Source organism: Cyprinus carpio, chromosome A3, assembly GCF_018340385.1.
Source record: "Cyprinus carpio isolate SPL01 chromosome A3, ASM1834038v1, whole genome shotgun sequence".
Lineage (NCBI taxonomy): Eukaryota > Metazoa > Chordata > Actinopteri > Cypriniformes > Cyprinidae > Cyprinus > Cyprinus carpio.
In genome coordinates this window covers 7,212,234-7,239,233 of record NC_056574.1, presented here as the reverse complement: position 1 = coordinate 7,239,233, position 27,000 = coordinate 7,212,234, and the positions used below count along the sequence as shown (strand labels likewise).

Sequence of the window (27,000 nt, the reverse complement as noted above, 5' to 3'; positions counted from 1 at the left end):
TTCTCATCTGATTAATTGGCTGAAAGAAATTCAATCTCTTTTGACTCTCTTATTGATTCCCCGTGCAGAGATTTCTTTCATTTCTCTGGTAGTCCATCTCTGCGTTTGGTTAACCTCCCTGACCTCAGTTCCTTCAATGGCTCTGCTCTGTCCATTAGGGTTTGGGTTAGTGCTATTATAATGTATGTATATAATTGATGCATTCATTTTAATCAGACACTTTAAGAAGAGCTAATTTTATGAATATAACACTGTCATTCATTTCAATGTTAAAACCATATTTACATATTTTTAAACAAACCAAAATCTTTTTTTTTTTTTTCAAGCCATTATGCAAATATAATGTATGTGTTTTTATTGCTCAACTAGGAGAAAGTGTTGTTAATGATGCCAAAGTATATAAATTTAATTAGGATTTTGTATTTGTATTCCCTTTCTGACCCCTAGCTGAGTTTAAATAGCTTTTTAATGGTGGAAGGACGTGCTGTATTAGATCTCCTTTCTCCTTCTGAGCATCGCATGATACGGTCTGAGGCCTCGTATTCACTGATTTATAGCATGTAATTATTCCTGTTGTGAGCGCATAATATGCTTATTTAATATAGTGTTTTGGGATTACTTGATTCCCAGGAATCATTGAATGAAATTGAATTTATGCTTGCAGTTACTCTACAAATGTTAAAGTAGCTGATAGGATTGTTATAGTCACACTGTGTTTTCACTTTTTACATGGGAAATATTATGTGTTTTTTTTTCTAAGTTTCAAAAAAGCGAATTTGCAGACTTTTTATTTCACCCTCAGGCCATCCAATTTGTAGATGAGTTTGTTTCTTCATCAGATTTGGAGAAATATAGCATTACATCACTTGCTCACCAGTGGATCCTCTGCAGTGAATGGGTGCCGTCAGAATGAAAGTCCAAACAGCTGATTAAAACATCACAATAATCCACAGGTACACATTGGTGAACAAGTGATGTGATGCTACATTTCTCCAAATCTGTTCTGATGAAGAAGCAAACTCATCTACATATTGGGTGGCCTGAGGATGAGTAGACCTACATTTTGAGCAGACTTTCATTTTTCATTGTTCTGTTAAAGGTACAGTAACAAAAGCTTGTTTAATTCTGTCATAGAATGGAAAAAGGTCATGAAATACTAAATGATGTTTTTTTTTTTTTTGTACTGGCTTTATTAATGGAAACAAGATTAGAAAATTAGATGGTAAAATTTTCTAAAATTGCCTCATATAACCTCTTTAACCTTGCTTCAGGCTCTTTAAACCAGGACATGAAGATTTGATGCGCATCAGGAGCTAAAATGAAGCAGATCTCTCAGATTAAACATTAGCATGCATGTTCGCTCAGTTTGATTAGACAATATGGTTCAACAAGGTCTTGTTTTAATAAAAGACTGCTATTAAATATTAACTTTCATCATGCAGCAATGTACCAAAATCACAGTGATGGACACATCAGCCACTGTGAGGAAAATATAAAGAGAGAGAGTAATGAAGATGGCGAATGGTCCCATCTGCTATTCTCATTACGGGTTTCTTAATGCAATCTGATCTCTGGTTTGACTGTTCCCGGGTCATCTTGACACCCGTGCCTTTAATTTAATGTAGAAAGGGACACTTGGGAATTGATTGTCCACACTGACCTGTGATTCTTTATATCTGATTGAAATATCTAGCATGATTAAATCAAAGTCTGCAGTCAAAATCTGGGATTTCAATATGAGCCATCAATGTATTTGTATCCATTTTTTTTGTTCTGCAAGGGCTATTTTGGAGATAAAAAGATGAATAGTATTATTGAAACAAAGGTGCTGATGTTTCATGAAGCATATGGTGAATACCATATAAAGAGCATTGCATTGCAGAGCATTGCCATAAATAACACAAAATGGGAATATAGGACTCAAAATGAGAGATCGCTTGAAATCTCTCTCTCTCTCTCCCTCTCTCTCTCTCTCTCTCTCTCTCTCTCTCTCCCTATCTCTCTCTCTGTATATTTCTATCTCTCTCTTGTTTGCTGTTAGTATTGACCGTAATCTCTATTCCACCTCAAAACGTCACCAAGAAATATCTCAACGCAATTACACAGCATGCAATTGATTTATGGAGCAATAACATGTCTGTGTATCTCTTTTTGTGTGTGTCTCTTTAGGTTTTCCTTTAAATTGAGAAAAAAAGTATAAAGAGTGACTTTCCAGTTATGAAAAACATTTTTCACTAGCTTTGAGATTCATGTTAGTGTCTGATCCATGTTAGTGAATCAGTTCATTCAAATGGTTCATTTATTCAAGCTCACTTAAACTGGAAAATTGCAAAGTGTCATAGCATTAATCCTGTAAAGTCTGACATATGAAATGTATTTATTTATTCTTTTAGAAACTAGAATGTTTTATTGAATGTTACATTTTCTGTTCGCATTTGAGCAAACAGAAAACGCTGCTACTTTTACTCTGTCTGCCCCAGATGACACTTCACCAGTCATATCTAGGTGCAGCTGTAACAAAACATGCCACAGCCACGGTGAGTTATTAATATTTAAAATCATGTGCATCAGTCGGAGTGTCCGGTGGATGTAAACAGTGAGAGATGTTGAGGCAGGCGTGACGCTTAGGTGCCACGGAATGTGTCCTTCATTATGGATTAAAAATAGGGAAAAAATATACAAGGTAAGGTGGCAAACAGGTAGGCTAGTAAGTGTAGATGGAGGAGATGATTGTCTGTCTGCTCACATGCATGAATCGGAGTGTAAAGAGCGAGAGATCTTAAGGCATGTGAAAAGCATTTGGTTAAGGGTGAATATTGACCTATTGTTCGGATGGCTGTATGCTGTTAGCAGGGAATAGTCGCTGTATTTGGGGTAAAAACGACAGATTTAAAGTGCCAAGAATATAAGGAGACCCAGATCGTACTGTCTGTTCATTCACATGCATCTATCGGATTGGCAGCTGTCTTTAGTGGCGCCTTTACCGATTACCTCTATTGTTAACAGCATTCGGCACAATCATCTGTGAATGACGTCACTTTTCCCAATACAAACACGCCCCATAGTATAGTCCCATCCCTGACACTGATTGACAGGTCTCTGTGTAAGACATCGGAAATTCAGTTGCTAAAGGAATTGCGATTCCATTTGAGTTTTGGCAGGTTACATGCACAAGGCAGAGAGAGTGAAAAAGCAGACGTGGTAATTAATATTGCTATTGAAATATGACAGGCTCATAATTCGTAAGACATGGGAAATACAGTTCAAATAGACTTTGCTTTTCCATTTGAAATTTGGCAGTCACTGCATTCATAAAAGCAAAAATGCAAACAATGACGCAAGATTTGCAGTTGTGTTTTGATTGTCAAAATTGATGCATCCACATATGGCAAATGCAATTGAAAATACATTTTTCAGTTCCTTTTGAAAATATGTCTATAATATCCTTCCATAAAAATGTATTTGTAAGATGCTATTTAAATACTTAGTTTTATGATCAAAGCTCTGTATTAGCAAAACATATAACACAATACAATGATTGACAGATGAACAAATAAATGTTCCTCAAAAGCCTGATGATTATATTTGATAATCACATTTCAACCTGATTTCTCTATAAAAAAAAAAATAAAAAAATTAACAAAATATTGTTACATTTACTTTATACATATTGGTAACAAATTCACAGCAAAAATAAATTTGAAGCACAAGCTGAAGGTGGACATTTTTATAATTATACAAAAAGGCCTTTTACTCAATATAAAAAGTTTAAACTATCAATCAGATAACAGAAGGAATGTAGTAGATTGTGTGCAATGATCAAATCTTTTCACCAAAGTTTTGATCATGCTGATCATTTAGGGGCCTTAGAGATTTGCATATCAAACATGATACAGTAAGTTTTATAGGTTTAAACACTTCAGCTGTAGATGACAGTGACACATAAACCTCTCAACCCTCCCATCCCATGACCTTGAGGTCAGCAGCTCTGCTCCTGTCCAATTAGATGGCCAAAGAATCACCTGCCAGAGGAAGACGGTGAAGTTTTCTGGTGTTCTCTAACCCTGCAAGGCTCGAATACGTGATGAGAGGGAGAGAGAGAGAGAGAGAGAGAGAGTGTATGTGTGTGTGTGTGTGTGTGCGTTTGTGTGTGTGTGTGTGTGTGTTTGTGTGTGTGTGTGTGTGTGTGTGTGTGTGATGAGAGTGTGTTGTAGTGACCTCTAAAACCTCTCGAGTCCATGAGCAGAACCTCTGCCCCATTAATACTTAATGCAGCACCTTGTCTTGACCTCTGTCTCTGAGTGCCTTTTATGGCTCGCTGGCTGAGATGACTTCTCAATAACCATATGAAATCAAGGCCGTAATGTGATAGCAGTGGGGTATAAAGGGTAGATAAGGCAAGATACTACAGGCAAAATAAATGGTTTTCATGCACTGCTCAGTTTTGAGATTTTGCTTCTGATTTTGCTCTTGACTTGTTTTAGGTTAATGGAAAAAAAAAATTCACATGGCTGCTGAAAATGCAGCTTTGCGTCACAGGAATAAATTACATTTTAAAATATATTGAAATAGAAAACATTTTAAACTGTAATAATATTTCACAATATTGCTGTTTTTACTGTATTTTTGGTGAGCAAAAGAAATGTCTTTTAAAAACACGAAAAAATAGCATTTTGTGGATTTTTATGTCTGTTTAGCTTTGATGTTTGACTTTTCAAGACTAGAGGAAAGAAAACGTCCAAAATACACATTTAAGTGTTGTTTATAGTGTAATCTATTCCCCTTCAGGAGCACTGATATCAAATCTATTCCTATCTATATTTTGAAGGTTTTAACAGAGGCGTTTGTTTATATATCATACATCTTTTTAATGTGTTTTCTGCTGACTTGTAAAATATATTGAAAGTGTTATACAATGAAACAGGACGTCTGACAGGAAATAAAATGAAAAAGTAATACACCAAACAGTCCAAGACCAAAACATTTGAACCTTTCCCCCATTCGCCTGATTTATATTATATTTTATTCCTAAAAACATGTTGAAAATTTGTTTTTCCTCCCTGATTTATTGTTAAAAAGTTGATGTTTTCTGATTTCTGGAGTGATAAAAAGAGATCCAAAATCGCCTCTGAACAAACCGTCAACTCTAATATGTCAACAAAATGATAAAGGAATGTTTTCATTAATAACACTTGATGTGTCTGTCTTTGCAGGGCATTATGGGAAAGAAAACTTCCGCAGTGGTCAAGACATTCACAACTTTATCTCCTCCGGCTTTGTGACGCTCGGCAGGGGACATCCGAAAGGTAATCACACAACAGAAAAAACATTGATAATAATCAGAAATGCTGCAAATCAGCATATTAGAATGATTTCTAAAGGATCATGTGACACTGAAGACTGGAGTAATGATGCTGAAAATACAGCTTTGCCTTCACAGAAATAATATACGTGTTAAAATATATTCAGTTAGAAGAGTTATTCAGTTATTTTAAATTGTAATAATATTTCACAATATAATTTTTTTTTTTAATGTAGCTTTAATTTATTTATATATTTTTTTTTTCAATATTTCTTATTTTTATTTAATTTCGGGTTTTAGGTTTTGGTGTTTATTATTTTTTATTTGTATTTTTTTTTACAAAGGTTTCAGAAAAGTTACTTGAAATTAATATTAAATAAATAAATATAAATATTAAAAAAATTGTAGATGTAGTTTTAGGATTTTTAGTATCTTTGATTTTTATATTTGATTTTAATTTGATTTTAAATTTTATAAAATTATATTTTATTTTTTACAGTTCTATTTAGCTTTCATTTATTTCAGTTTAAGTTTGAGTCATTTTAGTGCTTATTTCAGTTATTTATTATTATTAAATTATATCAGTAGCCAAAGAACATTGCTAATTTGTATTTTTCAGGTTTTTATTTTTACTAAAGTTATAAAAAGTTATTGAAATAAAGCTGAAAAAAAATGTAGCTGTAGTTTTAGTAGTTTTAATTAACGTAACACTGTTTTGATAACATTTAAGTAAAATTTTTCATGCTCAGTACTTTTTGAAACCGTTTATATTAATGTCTTCACTTTTCAATCACTCACCTCCAAAAAGAAGTACACAGATTAAAACCCCCCCATATGTCTTTTAGCCGTGTTTCATTTGCCAAATACATGTCCTAGAGGGAGATTGAGCTGTTGACAGCACAATAATGACGTTTCCTAAAGCTAATTAACAGGCTGAGGAAGCTTGTCGGAAAGAAAGCAGCTGCCAGGCGTCTGTGGCCTCGTCACTGCTCCTCATTGTCTCTCCTGAGTGAATCGCCGCAGCCACATAATGCAGCGTAATCAGCGTGCCGTGGGCTGATTGTTACCACTACAACAACATAATCCACCTACTTCCACATTCATAAGCAATAACATTTAGATTAATGACCATCAGAGGAATATCGGTGACATCAGCGCTCGCGCCGATGACATCACACGTTATTATTTTGATGCGAAATAACCACTTTGGTTTGCTCGGCTAATAAAGGATGTCAGTTTGTTGAATCATCTGTCCATTGAGCTAACTGCATGACTCTGCTGCCAGATTTGCAGCACATGATTCAGATGCGACTGTAAAAGAGGATAAAGTTAATACCCTCTCGTGTCGCGCTTCCTCAAGGTGAAAAAGTTTAATAAGTTGCTTAGGTATTTTTTGCTTATTCAACTTGACTCTGAAGCCCTGTGGTTCATGCAGATTGGCCTTAATCTTCACCCCGTTTAATTCCACCTGATTGAATTTCCTTACAGATTGTCTCCAGAGGCGACGGAGCTGCTCCTCAAACTCTCCGCTGATTTTAGCTGAAAGCCTGTTAAAGTCAACGTGAAATCAAAAACTGAGCTGCTTTACTTTCTTAATGCATCATTCTGGTCTTGTTGTGAATGATTTTTAAAGTTTGCCTTTGAAATTATTCATTAAAATGTTAATAGCTTGCTTCGCTTCTGAAACAACTTTACTTTTGAGCTTATCGTTTAATTAATATTAACCAGTAGCCAAATATCTATTTAGACTATGTTTATTTTGCATCACAGCAGTAAATAGGAATAAATCTTTTTTATATATAATTTTTTTAATTGAGATACTATTATAGTTTACATTAATATTTGAATTAATTTAATATTAATATTTTTGACATTTTTAATGAGGTTTTTATGTGGTTTATACATATACAGTATATGTTTTTTATTAATATTTTATTCAGTTTTTATTTTTTTAATTTTCTCTTTTCATTGTAATTTTAGTTGAAGTTTTGGTATTTTTTGTGTTTTTTATCATTTTTTTTTATTAGTTATTATTTAAATATGTCTATAAAGTTTTAAATTAATTTTTATTTAATTTTTTGTTTTAGTTGTTTATCTTAGTACATAGTAGTATTTAGTTGAACTGGTTCTTTTTTATATTTAATTTATTTCAGTGGTTTTGGTTTTAGATTAAGTTAACTATAATAACCCTGATATATCTTTATCACCATTTCCTGTTGATGAGAGCGCTATTTTAGTGTTATTTATATGCTATTATATTATTAATAATTTGAATTAGCTTTTATTTTATATTTTCAGTTTTCATTTTAAGTTTTAAAAATACAATTTAGAAATTTTAGTTAAAATAAAGTTTTAAAAATGTTGTTTTGTACTTTTGGTTAGTTTTTTTATATAATTTTTTTATTGCAATATGTATATTTTATTTTAGTTTTAGTAATTTTAGTACTTCAACTTAAAGTTTTGACTTAGTCTTCAAGTAATGTTTATAATTTTCATTGAAATTTAGATGAAATTAGATTAGATAAAACCATGATTTTACTGGATTTTAAAGAAATTGCGCTCACCAAGACAGCATTGATTTGAAAATACAGTAAAAACTGTAAAATTTGATGCTTAATACATGCTAAAATGGTTTAGATTTTTTGAAGTTTTAGTGTTATAACAACATTTAAGCACAACTTTTGATGATTAACACATGCTAAAATGGTTTATATTAATATTAAGGACTGTTTGATGTTGACTTTACACTTATGGTGGGTGTGCTTGTCAGCTGTATGTGTGTATAAGTTAGTATGAGGTGTGTTAATGTTTGTGTTTCTGCAGGGCAGCACTCTATAGATGATCTCGGGCAGCTGTCATGGCAGGAGCTGGACGTTCCTCTGTCCTACAGTATGTATCGTGCTTCAGACACCACACACACGCTCCTCCTGCTCACAGGTGACTTTCATGCTCTTCAGAACTGCTGTGTAGCTGTTCTAGGATCCGTGTGAACTGATGCTTATGAAACAACTGTGTGATAAATGCTGCTTTTGAGCAGAGGAAAAACTTGCAGCAAAAATGTCCCAAAATCAGCCATTAATAAACAAGTTCATTTTATAAGCAGCCTTGTATATTAAAACTAATTTAGCGTAACTTTATGAATATTTGAGCCAAAATTTAATCTGATTTCAAGGATAATATAGTATTTATGTATTTATTTATTATAATTTATATGTGTAAACTACCATTCAAAATTGAGATTTTTAATGTTTTTTGAAAGAAGTCTCTTCTGCTCTCCAGAACTGCATTTGTTTGATCAAAAATACAGTAAAAAGAGTAATATTGTGAAGTATTGTTACATTTTATTACATTACATGTTTTCATATACTGTAACATTTTAATTTATATATTTTCATATATTGTAAAATAATTTATTCATGTGATGCAAAGCTGTATTTTCAGCATTATTACTCCAGTCTATTTGATACAGAAATCTTTTGTAACATTATATATGGCTTTACTGTCACTTTTGACCAATTGAATGCATCCTTGCTGAATAAAAGAAAAAAAAAAAAAAAAAAAAAAAAACGAAATGAAATTATTAATACAATCTGTATGCATTTCTTTCTAGTATTTAGACCATTCATATTTTTTTGTGTGTTTTTAGTTACCATATTGCATTTTTAGTTCATTTGTTTGTGTTTATTTATTACTATTATTTTTAATTTTATTTTATTTTATTTTATTTTATTTTATTTATTTTATTTTATTTTATTTTATTTTATTTTATTTTATTTTATTTTATTTTATTTATTAATTGATTTTGGGACATTTTTTTTTCTATCTTGAAGTATTTTGCTGGTTTCAAAGTGTTCATTTTTGCAGTGTCTCGTCTAGAAGACAAGCTGAGGTGTCTCTTGCTCAAATTGAATGTTGGGTTTTGTTTATTGTGTGTGTATTTGAGAATGATTTTAACAGATGTGACGTAGTGTTTTATAGTTTGACTTTAATCTGGGTGCTTGTAGGGTAAATGGCGTTTTTGTGTTTGGAAAGCAGTGGCTCTGCTTCAATGTGCTCCCCTGTGCTTCATATGAACTAACTTTTTGATTTATTTCACCTCCTGCACCAGCAGAAGCAAGTTTGTTGTTGTTCATTTCTCGGTGTTTTTCCCAGTACAGTATCTCTAGGTTATTAATGACTGTTGTTGCGGATTTCTCCTCACTGTTACCATGGTGATCCTTTTAACCACTGTACCATTTAATTCAACAACAGTGTATGACTCTGAAGCAGCAGAAATGCCTCTTTGTTCAAACCCTGGGATTTTCCTCTGACCTGCGTTAATTAGAGCTTTAATTATACGGCAAACGTTCAGCGAACCTTAATAGTGCTGTTTTCAAAAGCTATGGCTCATGCTTACAGTTAATGATTGCAGCGAACCTCTACGTATTAAGTGTTTTTGCTAAGAACTGTTGTTGAGGAAAGTTGTGCTGTTGCTTTTCTAAGTGATCAGACTTTTTGCCTGATGCCAGTGAACCATGCGGAAAATCTCCACACTAACATTTGCATCAGAAAGTGTCTGAATGTAGTTTTGATTTTACACAATGTTCTCACTTATTTTCTGCATGCATGTGTGTGTTGTTGAGATAATACTATTACAGTTTTCGTTAATATTTTGAATCAATTTGTATTTTTAGGTTTTTAATTTCAAAAATTGTTGTGTATTTCTGTCATTTTTATTATTTGTTTAATGTCTATATAGTTTTTGTAATATTTTAAATTAACTTTTATTAGTTTTGCTTTCATTTAAATTTTAGTTAAAATTTTAGTAATTTTGTTGTGTTTCAGTCATTTTTTTAATGCCTATATTTTTATTGATATTTTAAGTTTATATTTTTTTGTTTTAATTTTAAGTTTTGTCATTTTGTTGTGTTTTTGTCATTTTATTTTATGTTTTAAATATATCTGTATAGTTTTTATTAATATTTTTTTTTATTTTTATTTTTAACTCTTTTTAATTTAATTTTAGTTTAAGTTTTAATATTTGTTTGTATTTTTTATTTTTTTATTAGTTTATATATATATATATATATATATATATATATATATATATATATTATTTGTCTGCATAGTTTTTATTATTATTATTATTTCGAATTATTATTTTTGTATTTTCTGTTTTAATTTTAGCTAGTTTTAGTAATTTTGTGGTATGTTTTTGTCAGTTTTATTATTTTTTTGTTATATGTCTATATAGTTATCATTAATATTTTGAATCAGTTTTTATTTTTATTGTATTGTTTAATATTAGCCTTTTTTAAATTGCAATTCTTTTTTTGTCTGTACAGTTATTATTAATTTTTTATTTCACTTTTATTTTAGTATTCTTCAACTTAAACTAAATTTAAATGAGAAATGATGCCTTGGCAATTGAAGTTTTTTTGTTTCTTTGTTTGTTTGTTTTTGTTATTATTAATAATTTATTTCAGTTAAAATTTTATAACATTATACAAAATTTTATTTCAAGTGTAAAGCATTTTTTTTTTTTTATGGTTGTAGTTTTAGATGTCTTTAAAAACCCTGGCATACACGTGTCAATGCATTGCAGGTCAGGTAAGTCCCATTGGTCCAGTCTGAGCTAATAGACTGTTTTACAGCTGTTGTGTTGTATTTTAACATCTCCAGTAGATGTGTTTCGGCCGTCCGTTAGGACTCTGTGTGTAATCGCAGCAGATTTTCCTCGACCACACGAGCAGCAACCTAATATCTTTGGCATTAATTCAGCTCAGATGTTATCTGAGCACTGTGTTTTGACTCCAAACAGACTGGCGTTTCAGAGATCAGTGCCGAGGAGCGGTCAGATCCACTTAAACGTCAGACGCAAACAGCTGCCCGTCACCATGAGCATCAGACAGAGACTGCAGTCTGACTGACAGGCTCTGTGTAAAGTCGAATAACCTTGTCTAAGCGCGTAACGCCGATCACATCAGTCATCTTTAGTGAAGGCGACACTTGATATTTTGAACACCGTGACAATTTCCACATCAAACGCACAACGTGAAGCTCCACGAACGCCCTTAAACTCTTCACCCAGAGACAATGTCTAGCATTCCCCACAACGCTCTTTAATTCCATTGCTGTCTAAGAGAAACGCTGAAGTGTGTTAAAATCTTAACCCTGAACACTTTCATTAATCCCTGAACGTTCAACACTTCTGATGTCCTACACGTTCAGTACCTGAATGACTCTTTTTTAATGGCTTAAAGTCACACTAGTATTTACTAAACACTTAAGACACTTAGCACATAAACATTTAACAATAAAGTTTAATGTTAGACTTCTGTTCTTTAGAGACAAGAATATGTGATTTTAAAATACCTCACATGAAGTACACCGCTGGCCAGAAGTTTTGAATGATTCATATTTGTTTTTATTTTTGAAAGTGTCTTCTGTTCACCAAGGCTGTATTTATTTGATAAGAATCACAGTAAAACAGTAATATTGGGAAATATTATTGCCATTTAAAATGACAGTTCTCTGTGTGAATATATTTTAAGATGTAATTTATTCCTTTGATGCAAAGCTGAATTTTCAGCATCATTACTCCAGTCTTCAGTGTCACATGATCCTGTGTTTGAATGATGGTTTCCAGCATCAGAAATAAGTGTTTCAGAACAGCCGTTTCTGCAGTTTAGTATCAATACAGCACCTTGTTGGACTGAGCAGGATGCTTTTGATGTTTCAAGCTTTTTATGGAGTAAAAAATAATATTAGAGAGCTGGTGCTCCTGTTATCGACTGATATTCCAATTTCGATTTGATTCGATGTCATTTCATTTGGATTTATATCAGGAACACTACATTTTAATATCTCTGTAGAGGTTTTATTTACATATTTTTTTTTTTCTGCTTTCATTGAAATGTTAAGTTTAAAATTTAATAAAAAATGTTAAATATATATTATTTTTTTTATAATTAATATTTAATGTTGTACATATTTTAATACAATAAATATTTAATTTTTTTGTTTTAATGATAAAGTTTAGGCAATTTTGTCTTATGTTTATCGTCATTTTTATTAGTCTTTGATTTATGAGAATATTTGTGTAGTTTTAATTAATATTTTGAATTATAGTTTTTATTTGTATATTTTCTGCTTTAATTTTAGTATATGTTTTAGTCATTTTGTTGTGTGTTTGTCATTTTTAGCAGGATGCAGGATAGCACTTATGCCATTGACCAGTATCTATATAGGACTGAGAATTGACAGGTTTTTCAGACTGAAGATCTAGAATTCATGGCAGCTTTCACTGGCCAAGGCCTGCCCATGAGTCCGTTTGACCGACATGTCAAACAACCAATCACAGTTCATTTCGTTCAGTGTCACGTTTCGAGGCATGGAAATGTCGCCACAATAACAGACTGGTGTGTAAAACTCTCGGACATATTTTAAAGATTGTATGCTGCGAACATTAAATATTTGACATGCTTCTGAATATCCAGTGTTTAGTTGATCCTGATAAGTGCTTGTCGTCACAGTTGTAAACACGACGGCTTTCTTCTTTCGTGAGGGGGTTTGGTACCACGGTATCTTCGTTTCCAGGCGGAACGTTATATAACGCGACACACACGTCTCGCGGAAATCCTGTAGAATTCAACCAATCCGATGACGAATTCGAAACTCCTGAAGTGTTTCCACTTTTGTGTCCCATATGCATCAGACGTTTAGCCAACGGTCCGTGGATGTGACGTCTGAGGCTGAGACTACAAGGCATGTGACAATGAGATACATGCAACAAACGTCTTCCCAAATTCGTAATGAGAATCATTTATAAATCTGCTGTTGTCAACAAAAAGAAGCACTGAGGCCTTCCTGCCATTTTTTTTTTTTTTTTTTTTTTCTTTTTCAGGTACAGTACTTGTTAATTGATATACTAATTTAAACATTTAAATTGCATAGGCAGTTTTTATAATAACTACTCCATTTTTTTTTTAACAGTGGCTGTCATAACATTTTCATCACAGATTTATTCAAACACACATTAAATATCGATCAACAGCTTATAGAAAAAATAAATAAATATGTAATATTGTGCATATATTTAGCTAGTTTATGGACATTGAATGGCTTTCCTGAGGTAAATGCAGCAATATGATGTTTACAAGTGGTTTTATTGACGTCTATATGCGTTAGAAACATTGTTTGAGATTAGTTAAAGGGTTACTCAACTGCAAAATGAAAATTTTTGTCATTAATCACTTTTGTTCCAAACCCGTAAAAGCTTTGTTAGTCTTCAGAACACAATTTAGGTTATTATCAGCGTAGCGCCATTTTGGCAATTCTGAGCAGTATGCAGGTAGCATACGCTCTTCTATCCCCACGGCACCGCTGCACTGTTTGCTTTCAAACCAAAGCGTAAATACACGTAAAAAAACATATCCTTGTGGCGCGGCTGACACAGAATATCGTACGTCGCCTGCATACTGCTCAGATTTGCCAAAATGGCACTACGCTGATTTGGAGAGACACCGAGAGAGTAATTGTTGAATAAAGTCATTATTTTTGTTTTCTTCGTGTACAAAAAGTATTCTTGTCGCTTCATAATGTTACGGTTAAATCGCTGATTGCAGATGGACTATTCTGACGAAGATTTTCATACTTTCCTGGACCTTGACACTGTTATTTACTTGGCAGTCTATGGGACAGTCACAAGACTCCCAGTTTTCATCCAAAATATCTTAAATTGTGTTATGTAGACGAACAAAGCTTTTACGGGTTTGGAACGACATGGGGGTAAGTGATTAATGACAACATTTTCATTTCGGGATGGAGTATCCCTTTAATAAAAGATTGCAAGGTCTTGAGATTTAAGAAATCATATCGGTTCATCAAAATTAGTATCAATTAAACTTGAGAAATCCATAAGCCCTAATATTGATAGATCAGAGTTTAGCAGTAGATGCTGTATGGACTGTGAGACTCCAGGTGAACGCTCTGTATCCCTGCAGTCCTTGACCAGAGAGACACCTCCACCTGTCTTTCTCCTCATCGTCATGGTGATTTACAGCCTGGGCGGGGCAGACAGCGGGCCGCTGGAGATTTATTTGACAGTGTTGCTGGGGAGATGTCAGGCAGTAATGACCTGGGCCAATCCGAGCCATCCGTCTTAATGACACGGCGGAGAGATCAAGAAGCTGTCCGTCAGGCTGGCTGTCTCTTTATCATGTCTGCAGAGTCTGCAGAGCTTTTGTGTGGTCTATCTGACGGCTGTGGTGTCGTACGCCACACTGAAGTCGATATGTCTCCCGGGACCTACGGCGCTCCAGCGTCATCTGAGTGATTGATTCGGTTTATTGATTAGCTTGGATGTTTTTAAACTACTCAAAATGAAGTCAAGCTTCTCCTTTTTTGAGTGCAGAATAAACACTAGATATCAGCTCCCCTGAATTTCATAAGTGACTGATTGGGAACACTCTCCATAGACATCAAAAGATTAGACTCTTCTACTGTCTTTTTTCAATAGTGTTTGATGTTATCTATTTGCTAAGCTAACAATGCAGTTCTCTAATAAGCATAAAAATAGCACTCACAAATAACAAATAGTGGGTAAACCATTATATTTGGGTTTGATCATGAATATTTATTTATTGTAATATATAAATATATTAATTAGCCACTTACTAGCTTTTTGGATCATTTCTATTTTCAAAAATCATAAAATGATTATGGCGAGAGGCAAAATATTATTCATTTATTTAGTACTGTAAATTGTGTGTTATTGTTGCAGTGTTTTGTTAATTATTATTTTTGATGATTGCAAAAGCCTGTCTGGGATATGGTGCTAAATATTCATTCTCTCTTTTTATTCACAATTTGATTTCGATGTTATTAATTTCTATATTTTATATATTATATTAATTATATTATTTATAGATTATTTTCTATATTTTATGTTATTTAATTTCTCTATTTTAGATATTTTATTCTATACATTTTGTAATGTTTTTGAAAGAAGTCTCTTCCGCTCACCAAGGCTGCATTTATTTGATAAATTTAAAAAAAAATAAAATAAACCACACAGTAAAAACAGCAATATTGTGAAATGTTATTACAATTTAAAATAACTGTTTTCTATGTGAATATATTTTTAAATAGAATTTATTCCCGTGATGGTAAAGCTGAATTTTCATTACTGTAGTCTTCAGTGTCACATGATCCTTCTATGATTTGCTGCATATTAGAATGATCAAGAAACATTTCATAATTATTATCAATGTTGAAAACTGAAAACAGCAGATTCATTTTTTTGTGAAATCCATGAATTTTAAGGATTATTTGATGAATAGAAAGTTCAAAAGAACTGCATTTATTTGAAACAGAAATCTTTTGTTATATTATCAATGTCTTTACTGTCACTTTTGATCAATTTAATGCATCCTCACTGAATAAAAGTATCAGTTTCTTTGAAAAAAATGCTAATGACCCCGTAATTTTGAACGCTAGTATTTATTTTCACATACATGCTATTTAATCCGTTTCATCCATCCATTTTGCATATGGATGGAAATTAAAAAGACTTCACAAATAGTGAGAAATATTGTCCTAGAAAACAGCAAAAGACTGCACCAAAACTGAAACAAACTGTGAGCGTTATGTTGACATTCATGCAGGAGTGGTTTCTCATATCCAGCTCATTTGTGAAACAGTTACATGCTGAATAATAAACATCAGAGTTATTCACAGTGAATGCATGTTTAAATTTGACTTCAGAATGAGAATTGACTTTTTCAAACCTCTGCCAAACTGGGTCTTAAAGGGATAGTTCACCCAAAAATGAACACTCAGTCATCATTTACTCACCCTCATGTCGTTCCAAATAAAAAAATATCTTCTAAACTTACAAAAAAGATCCTCTTCTTTTTCTAGTGGGACAAAAAGACAGTTACTGATGGACTGGAGTGGTGTGGATTACTTGTGGATTACTGTGATGTTTTTATCAGCTGTTTGGATTCTCATTCTGATGGCACCCATTCACTGCAGAGGATCTTTTGGTAAACAAGTGATACATTTCTCCAAATCTGTTACCTTCATGAATAGCCTAAGGGTGAGTATATTTTCAGCTAATTTTCATTTTTGGGTGAACTATTGATATAATGTTTTGAATTTATTTGGTTAAATTACTGCTTGCAATCCCTGTGAACAAACCTAAAGCTCCTTTAGAATAATTCATCTAAACTTTGCACTGTGGATTTCAGTAGTTGAGGTGTATTAGTGGAGTCTGACGGACTGTCCTGCTCTTCAATGCATTATTCAGCAGTGAGACGGCTATTTACTCAGTGAAAACGCAGTGTTATATCAGACCGCTGATCAGACTGTGTTTGTATGCATGCGTGTGTATCAGCGCACACTCGGCCACTGATGCTGTCAGAATTCTGATAGCATCTTGCATTATGGGCTGAAGGAAAAGCATAAACTAATGCAAGCATGCCAGCAGAATTCAGAAACGTCACCCTGAGTGCAGCAGCCTTCATATCACTGAATGCAGATGCTGTTTACTAAAAAAGGATTTACTTTCTTTTAGAAATTGCTAGTTAATTTCACAAATTATTATAAAGAAACACATTGAATTAAATGTGTCATTTCCTGTAAAATGCACTCCAATAATCTTTTCATGCAACTTAACAATACATAAATAAAATATGAATTACAGTGTATCAGAAGATGAATGTGTAGCTGTAATTGATCTACAGTCTTAGACCTCATGAAATATTAGCTAAATGTGGGATATACTGTGAATGATTGCGTTTTTAATAGTTTATAACAGATTTACCACTTGGTATTACTTGGTTGCAGGTATAGAGGGATATTTTGACTGTAGAGAGATTTTGTTGGACTAAAAGCTTGTTTTGTTTACTTTTAGGAGTACTTTAGGATTTAGACATTTTAAAGCTATACAAACATGAACTAAAAATGTCCTATCATTTATTTTAAAGATTTGATGTTGTTTTTACTTCAGTATTTCTGCTTGTGTCTTGTATAAACATGGTGTAGTTATTATTTTTTATACACAATAATATTATTTATTTGTCACAATAATATGCAATCAGATTAATAAATCATTACCCTTTGTATTTAATTTGCTACATTTTGCAAAGTAGCCTTTGCTCGGAGGCCATTTTTTTATTCTTATTTATTTACATCTATATATTTGTCTTTTTTTTCTTCCCTTTTTTTGAAAGAAATTAATACTTTTATCTAACAAGGACACAATACATTTATCAAAAGTTGCAGTAAAGGCATTTATAATGTTACAAAAGATTTATAATTTTTAGTTCTTCTGAACTTTCCATTCATCCAGAAATCTTGAAAATTATGGTTTCCACAAAAATATGAAGCAGCACAACTGTTTTTAACATTGATAATAATCAGAAATGTTTCTTGAGCAGCAAATCAGCATATCAGAATGATTTCTGAAGGATCATGTGACACTGAAGACTGGAGTAATGATGCTGAAAATTCAGCTTTGATCACAGCAATAAATTAAATTTTAATATATATTTTCAAATAGAAAACAAATTTTAACGATATTTCAGAATTTAACTTTTTTACTGTATTTTTAATTAAATAAATGCAGCCTTGATGAGCAGACACAGCGTCTTTCAAAAACATTTAAAAATCTTTTGAAAGCTAATGTACATTTATATCCTGAAGACTGTGGTCCACTTGCCTCCAGTCTATAGGTGAAATGCACTGCTGAGAGGTGACATCACTATTAGAACTCTCTAGAAGAGTTCAGGTCAAGGACAGGATGATGGACAGTGTGATGACATCATCACCATATGTTCTATATGGAAATATTGTAACATTGAGGGAAGGACATTCCGAGATGCCCAGGATGGAGCTTTAGTTGTGATGATGCATGCCATTCTGTTGATCTTTATGAGTGTCTTTATGATTTTTAAATGCTGTGATATTGCAGTTTTGAATGTTCCAGTAATTTCTTTTTTGGGAAGTTTTGGCACACCGAACCCCAGACAAGCTGGTGTTTGTATATACAGGATGTTTAGTTTGAAAGTCATACAGGTCGGCGATTTAATTAGTAATTCTGAGCGCAGACAAGCTTAGACATTCATTTTGGGTTACTTATTTGGTGTGCTTTTATAGAAGAAGAGAGCATCATTCAAGAGCTGCATTACTTTACTATGCTCCATAAGCTCATTAATAAACCCATGAATTATTCATGAAGCCAGATTTCTGATGAAGAGCACTAAACTGAACTTTTTTAAAGCGAAAGTTTGGCAGTCTAAAAGGTGTTTTTAGAGCCTGCCTCACTCACTCTCACTTGTTTCTTAAATAATAAAATGATAAATGACAACTACAATTTTTATGCAGTGGTCAAGGCAAGCCTCGCTAATACTGTTCTATTGTAAGTGTTAAACCATTAAACTCACCCTTCAGCGTTTGTGATTTCCTCAAATCATATGTGCTATTGTATTTTATAAACTGATCAGATCCATAAAGACTAGTAATTTATTTACTTTTTGTTTTTCAATGTTTCTGACATAAACATGTTATTTATTGTTTTACTTTTGTTTAGATTAGTTATTTTATTTTACTTTATTTTAAAAACAGCAAAACATGTTAGGATACCCACAATAACAAATGTGCTTCAATTTAATTTAATTTCATTTAATTTCATTTCATTTCATTTCATTTTTTTTTTTTTAAAGTGGCAACAAGAACAGAAGACACACTGTAGGATACATACTTACACAGTCTGACAATAAAAAATGTGCTTCCAAACATCTTGAATGGTCACAAATACCAAGCAGTTTTCCTTGTTTGCCACCAAATACAGAGTTCTGCACCTCAAAATAGGAAATCAGACCCAAAATGAACTGACAAAACAGCTCTCAATGGATGTTGGGAGGATGTAAATGGATTGGGAATAGTGTTGTGTTTGAATTGATGGTTGAAATCTTCTCTGCTTCAGTAAATGTGTGTAGGACAGGAAATTAAATAGAGCTTTTTATGAGGTGAATCACTCCTGTGGGTCAAAGACAATCTTCATTTACTCTGTATGTGAAACACATGTTTTTGAATGAGTACAGAGCTATAGATATACTAATGTGTTGGGATATGACCTGTTTCTCTTGATGCTGATGGGGATCTTCTGTCAGGAGCATCCTCTTGTCCCCAGCACAGACAGCCTGTAATTGCACTGCGGTGAAGGTGACGTCAGTCATAATGATCTCCTGCACACAGTATGTGGACAGAGGAATCTTCCTCCTGCTGTTCCATAGTGCTTCTCTATAGATCTCATCTGCAGTATCCATTCATCTAGTTTCTCTAGTGCACTCTAAAAAACAGAAAGGTTCTTTATTGACGTCTATGGCTACATGAAGAACCTCTAACATCCATGGAAACTTTTTGTTGCACAAAAGGTTGTTTATGATTTAAAAAGTTTCTTTAGATTTTTAAAATGTTATTCACACTACACTCTTAAAAATAACCATTACAAAAGGCTGTTTTTTTTATAGTGATGCCATAGAAGAACCGTTTTTGGTGCCCTAAAAAAACCTTTCAGTGAACAGTTCTCAAAATAACTTTTTTTTTTTCTTAGTGTAAAGAGCATTGTAATGAATTAAAGAACCTTCATCTACTATAAAGAACCTTTAGTGGAATGGAAAGATCCCATAAAGGTTATTCATGGAACCATAGAAGCCAATAAAGAACACAGGTTCAAAAAGAAGGTTCCCTGTTTGTCGGTGACAACGAGTTATGTTGTGACGACATTAGGGGTCTTACTTGGGAGCCCCAATCATCTCTGAATTTAAGAGAAAAGGCCAATGAGAATTGGCGAGTGGACTTTGCACGCCCAGACGCAGGGCTTAGGGTATGCGGCAGACTCGTTTGTGTATGGTTCATGTCCGCGCTGTGAGCGCATGTCTATGGCGATGCTGCTATCGCAATCAAGCATGTCCTTCCAGCCGAGATAAAGCAGGGGTTTTACAGCCCTTACTTCATCATACCCAAGAAAAGAGGTGACCTTTAGCCAATCCTGGATCTGCAAGTCTTGAACCGGGCCCTTCACAAGCTTCCATTCAAGATGTTGACGCAGAAGTGCATCCTCAGATGTGTCCAACCCCAGAATTGGTTTGCAATGGTCAACCTGAAGGACATGTACATTCACATCTCGATTCTTACTCGACATAGACCGCTTCTACAGTTTAAGTTCAAGGGTTGGGTGTACCAGTTATCACCAAAGTTGGTAGGGCGCACTTGTCCCATTACAGGAAGTGGGCATCAGGATCCTCAGCTACATCGATGACTGGCTTATCATGGCCCAGTCGAGAGAGCATTTGTGCAATCACAGGGACATGGTGCTCCACACAACATAAATAGTAGTGACCGACAGATAGCGAACGTCTCGGTTGCATACATAATCCTCGTCCCTTGATGGAGGGAACGGAGATATTATGTACTCTTGCCACAACCCTGAACCACTCAGTGAATGCCGGGACACGATCTCGGCTCCTCAGCATAAATCTGAATGAGTTGATGCACCCCGCCACCTTAAATACCCGTCTGTTTGGGGGAGCGGCTGGGCTTGCAAAATTCACTCACCAATCCTCGTTGGCCTTTTCTCTTAAACTCAGAGATGATTAGGGCTCCCAAAGTAAGACCCATATTGTCGTCTCGACATACAGTAACGTCTCCATTCCCTCTATCAGGGAACGAGGGTTACATACGTAACTGAGATGTTTTCACAGTAATGACATAGAAGTTCCATTTTTAATTACTTGCTTCTTTTAAGAATTTTTCACTGAAAGGTTCATTAGGGAACCAAATCTGTCCGTCTATCTATCCATCCATCCATCTTTCCATCGTTCCATCCATCCATTCATCTATCTTTCCATCATTCCATCCATCCATTCATCTATCTTTCCATCATTCCTTATGTCCATCCATCGTTCCATCCACCTTTTCATCATTCCTTCATCCATCTGTTGTTCCACCCATCCATCCATCTTTCCACTGTTCAATCCATCCATCCATCCATCCATCCATCCATCCATCCATCCATCCATCCATCCATCCATCCATCCATCCATCCATCCATCCATCCATAATTCCATGAAGAACCTTTAACATCCACGGAACCTTTCCATTGCACAAAAGGTTTATAGTTAAAAAAAAGGTTGTGTTCTTCACACTAAGAGGAAAAAAAAAGTTTATTTTAAGAACAGTTCACTTAAAGGTTCTTTGGGGAACCAAAAATGGTTCTTTTATGGCAACACTATACAAACCCTCTTTGGAACACTAAAAGTAAAGATTTCAGAAGTGTTTTTACAGCAAATGTCATAGAAGAACCAATTTTAGTTCCTTTCAGTGAACAGTTCTTAAAATAAACTTTTTAAGTGTAAAAAACATGTGAATAATGTAAATAACCTTTTTCTGCCGTACAGAACCTTTTGTGCGATGAAAAGATTCTATGGATGTTAAATGCCAATAGAACCTTTATTTTTAAGAGTGAACCTATATTTTTACGAGTGATTTGTTTTGCTGTTCTGCATGAATGCGGTGTGCTTGACCACAGAGGAGGAGTTCATCTGAACAGATCTGGCCCCGGGCAGAAACAGAGCCGGTGGGAAGCTGATTTCCACCCACAGCCCTGAGTGCCGCTCACCTCCCACTGTGAAATTAATTGAAATCATGGTCTGAGGGGCAGGCGTCAGTGTCCAGTCAAAGAGCTCTGTGCTGGCCATCCAAACCAGGTCGTTCTGGCCGTGAAATGTTCCTGTCCTCAGTGTTTGAAAACTCTTTAAGACATGCTCAGTTGCTTGGATGAGGATTTAGAAACATACTATTTCTCTATCTCAGAATTCAGCTGTCTTGAATGAGGGTGGTCGGTAGTATCATTGGCAAGTAAGCAATAGCAAGTGATATGTATCTTTGTAAATTTTATTTTCTTTTTTCTTTTTCTTTTTTGGATTAGATTCATTTTTACTTATTTTTATTTTGGTTTATTCTTTAGTTGTTTATTGAATTGTAATTTTTGTTTATTTTTGGTTTATTTAATTAGTTTGGTTTATTTTTTTACTTTTATATATATATATATATATATATATATATATATATATATATATATATATATATATATATATATATATATATATTATTTTAGATGAGTTTTCATTTTGGTTTGTTTTTGCTTTGATTAGTTTTGTATGTTTCATAAACATTATGTTTCAGTTTATTATTATAATATTTGTTTTTGTTTTGTTGGTTTAATATATATATATATACATATTAGAATATTGTTTCTTATTTTGGTATATTTATTCGCTTAATTATTTTGACTTATTTACTACTTATTTATTTCACATTTGGTTTATTTGTGGTGGTTTAGTTTTTTATTTTATTTTTTATTTTGTTTGATTTTTGTTTAGATTTAGTTTTTATTTTTATTTGTTTTAATTATTTATTTGTTCCTTTAGTTTAGTATTTTATTTTTATTTCAGTATATTTTTGGTTTAGTTTTTTTATTGCTTTATTATAAATTAGTTTTTATTTTGTTTATTTTTGCTTAGATTCATGTTTTATGTTCATTGTATTTTATTTTAGATAAATGTTGTCCCTTTCACCATTATGCCAATCAAGCCTGTTGATTCTTTTTTTGTTGTTGTTGTTTTTAAGATAAACTCTTTTGATACAATACTAGGTCACTGATGTGAAATATAAAATATTTATACTTAAGCAGAACTGGTTCTGAATGAGTGCATTGAAAGACAAATAGCATAATGTCAGATACTGTACATACAGTGTGGCGTGTCCGACCCAAATGTTTACATCATTTCTTCTTGTCCATTTCATCACTTGCTGTCACTTATGTTACAGATCAGTCACAGAACAGCTGCTTCTTATTCCTTTAAAATTAAGTAAGAGCTGCAAATACCTGAGCGTGTTTCTGCTGACCTGAAATGAGCAAGTCGAGTGCATGGAGAGAGTCAGTGATGAGCAAGCTACTTCTAAACTGTAGCTCTAAAAAACTAGCAAGCTATTTGAGGGAGTAAAATCTTTATAAATATCAAATTGGAGCAGTATTTTCTGGCAATGCATCATTGGTATTGTTTGAAATATGTCAAGTGGTTTAACGTTTGTCAGTTAACGTTAGTTACTCCCCAACACTGATACCCACACACATATGAATAACTGCAGTGAAAGAAAGCAGATACACGTGTGGATATTCATGCAGAGAGGAGGATGAGCTTCAGCGCTCGCAGAACTTGAGTACTAATCGAAACCCCACAGACACATTCTGTGCGACCCAAATACTGAACAAATACTGAGCCTTCAACACCACGACACACACACAACCTACGGTTCAAATGTTTGGAGCCAATGTTTACCAAGGCTACATTTATTTGATCAAAAATATAGTAAAAATGTGAAATATTATTACATTTTAAGATTTTTTGTTGTTGTTGTTGTTTTAATATATATAGATTGAAATGTAATTTATTTCTGTGATCAAAGCTGAATTTTCAGCATCATTACTCCAGTCTTCAGTGTCACATGATCCTTCAGAAATCATTCTAATATGCTGATTTGCTGCTCAAAAAACAGTTCTGATTATTATCAATGTTAAAAACAGTGAGTTGCTTCATATTTTTGTGGAAATCATGGTACATGATCTTTTTCAGGATTCTTCAAAATAACTGCATTTTTTAATTCCACTTTAGTTTATTTTTGTTTAATTTTATTTTGGCTTATTTTATATTCTATTTTATTTTGTTATTTCATTTCATTTGGTTTAGATAATTTTTTTTATTTGTTTATTTTGGTTTATTATTTAGGCTTTTTGATATGTTGTTGTTTTAGTTTTGGTATAGGTTTTTATTTATTCATTTATTTTTTTTAATTATTTTCAATTTGGTTTATTTTCGCTTAAGTTTAGTTTAGTTTAGTCAAATGTTGAAGCCCCTTTTTAAACTTCACCCAGTCTTCTAGATACAGCTTCATTTTAGGCAAGAATGAACATGGATTGTGTGGATTTTATGCACAAAACCATTGATATTCAGGAGACAAAGTTCAAGTGAACAGTGAAATATTTATTTAAAATGCATTCATCAAAGAAAAAAAAATAATAAAATGAATGTGTCCTTTCGAATAAAAGTATTAATTTCTTTCAAAAAGTGATTATAAAAAATTTAATTGACCCCCAACTTTTGAATGGTAGTGTATAGGGAGAGGGAAAAAACATATTAATAATAATATTCATGTTTTAGAAATGTTGAAATCTAAATTCTATTTTATCTAACTAAAAAACTTTTTTCATCTTATTTTGCAAAAGCCAAAATATTTGAGGTGCTATCCACATTAATGTTATATCTCTATGTTTTTTTTTCTGTATGTGTAAACACTGTTGTGTGTGTCTTCTTTATTATTATTTATATATTGAGAAAGAGTAGTGGCATTGTTCATTGAGAGGTCAAATCTGTGAGGTTTTCTGGACAATGAAATTCTTCAGCAGGGCTTATAAGGAACTATTCAACAGTATTATGTTGCAAAATCCTCTATGATGCATGCAGATAATTTAGCCTTCTCAATATGGAGCACAACACCTTGTGAAATGACCGTGTTTCTCTTGAAGTCATATCCGCGGTGAGCAGACACATGATGAAAGCACAGGCTGTGTAGAAAACACAAGCAAATTACGGCATTAAAGGGCCGGCTGGGTTTGAATTGGCGTTATGTTCGGTGGCGGTGGCGTTCCTGAAGGCAGATTACAGTCCAAAGGAAAGCATAATGCTCGCTATACACTCACACAACCACAGAAAGCCTCATTAGCAGTGTTGTCATTAGTCTGTTTGAAGAATATCTCAGTGCCGGTGCTGATGCCTGTAGTGTAAGTAATAATAAATGGCACTATAGCAACTCACGCATTGTATGTATACGATGAAAAGAACAGATGATTTCATAAACAAAGTTATGCAGTGCTCTCTTTCTAAGACTGGACTGTCATTAGGACCAGATGATAGATTGATTGCAGTCGGATAAAAACACAACTGTGGCACTGCAATGGAAAGCACTGAACTGGATTTAATACACTGAATTTTAGTCCAACAGCATAAATAATTACATCATCAATTTACAACTAATTTTATCTAGAAAAATACAATACATATTTTTATCTCAGCCAATTGTAGTTCAGTACAATGAAACTGATTTGAATTTACTCATAGAGTACAAATAAATAAATAAATAAATAAATAAAAATAAATCCACCAACTTGTTTGCAGATAATATTATTTAAATAAATGTAGACATCAAAACTTGAGTTTTTTGGATATCTAAGTTGTTCCCAAAATATATATGTATTTTTTTTTTTTTTTTTTTTTAAATAAGTGCATCATCTGGACTGTTTATACTATAAAATGGCATTAAATAGTGTGTGTGGATAGGAAGTTTTAATATAATTATATATATATATATATATATATATATATATTATATATATATATATATATATATATATATATATATATATATATTATATATATATATGAAATTCCTGCAGGTGGCATTTGAAACATTGATTATCGTTAATTGGATAAGGGATGTAGCGGACTCCTGCTATAATAATCAACACTGTTTGTTCATCTGTTTGTTTGGGGTTATTATGCAGATTTCTATTGAAATGGTTTCCACGAAAGCGGCTGAGCACAGAATCATGGTTAGACTTATTTGAGCATGTGTTGTTTTCATATGCGAATTGTTGTGCCGCCATCAGCGAAATGCATTGTGTGAGTTATTAGCGCATTAGCGAAGATCTTTAACAGACACTCATCAGTTTCTTTTCTTCAGTGTCATTTTTGTTACTACTTCATCACTTCGTTTTTCCCTCTCGGTTGTCATTTTGTAGTTTATTCTGCTCGTCGCCGGTATTAATCGATCTATAACACTAAATCTCATTCAGCTGATGTTTAGATTGAAGCTCGATCACTTTTTCTTTCTGTATGTATTTCTAATCTCATGAATTTGAGATCTTGAGAGAGATTTTCCTGTGTAAATGAACCCGTCTGGGAGCTCTTAAAATATTCTCTTAACTAGGACGATTTGAGAAGGTTTGGGTGGTTTAGCTTAATGTCCTGTACTGAGATTTCATCCGCACTCATTTACTAATCTGTCTTCATATAAAGCTTATTATTAGCTATGGACAGAATTACCATATTTATTAATAATCTAGAAATATTTAAACATCCTTAAAATTTAAATAATGGAGTTGTGTTCATAGAATAATCCTACTTTTTTATTTTTTTATTTTTATTTTTTTTACCTTTTTGAGTTTCTTGTTTTAAGCATACATCTCACTAAATGCATGCTTTTTAAAACTCACTAAAATGTATGTTCAAAACTAGAAGAAAAATCTATTTGCCAAAAAACAATATCTATATATTAGAAAGTGTATAATGTCTATATATATATATATATATATATATATAATGTATATTTATTTTAATTAGTATCTCTGTCTAATCTTAAAGAAAGTTTATGCATCCTTTAAAGAAGAAAATATTGAAAATAAAATAAATTGATATTAGAAGAAAAACAATATGTGCAATATTTAGACTTGTGTTACTAAATGTGTGCTTGTTAATATTTACTAAAATATACTCTAGAATATATTTTAATAGAATATAATCCTTTGTTTTCAA

At 32.9% G+C, this 27,000-nt stretch overlaps 1 protein-coding gene across 2 annotated transcripts in view; it reads left to right on the top strand.

The window, feature by feature from the left end:
- LOC109104446 (protein shisa-6-like) overlaps nt 1-27,000 on the top strand; it is a 95,810-nt gene that overhangs the window by 29,369 nt on the left and 39,441 nt on the right. For both annotated transcript variants that reach the window (XM_042716841.1, XM_042716833.1), the window contains exons 4-5: nt 5,214-5,306; nt 8,126-8,191. In XM_042716841.1, the coding sequence (XP_042572775.1) occupies nt 5,214-5,306; nt 8,126-8,191 (159 nt within the window). The remainder of the gene's footprint in view (nt 1-5,213; nt 5,307-8,125; nt 8,192-27,000) is intronic.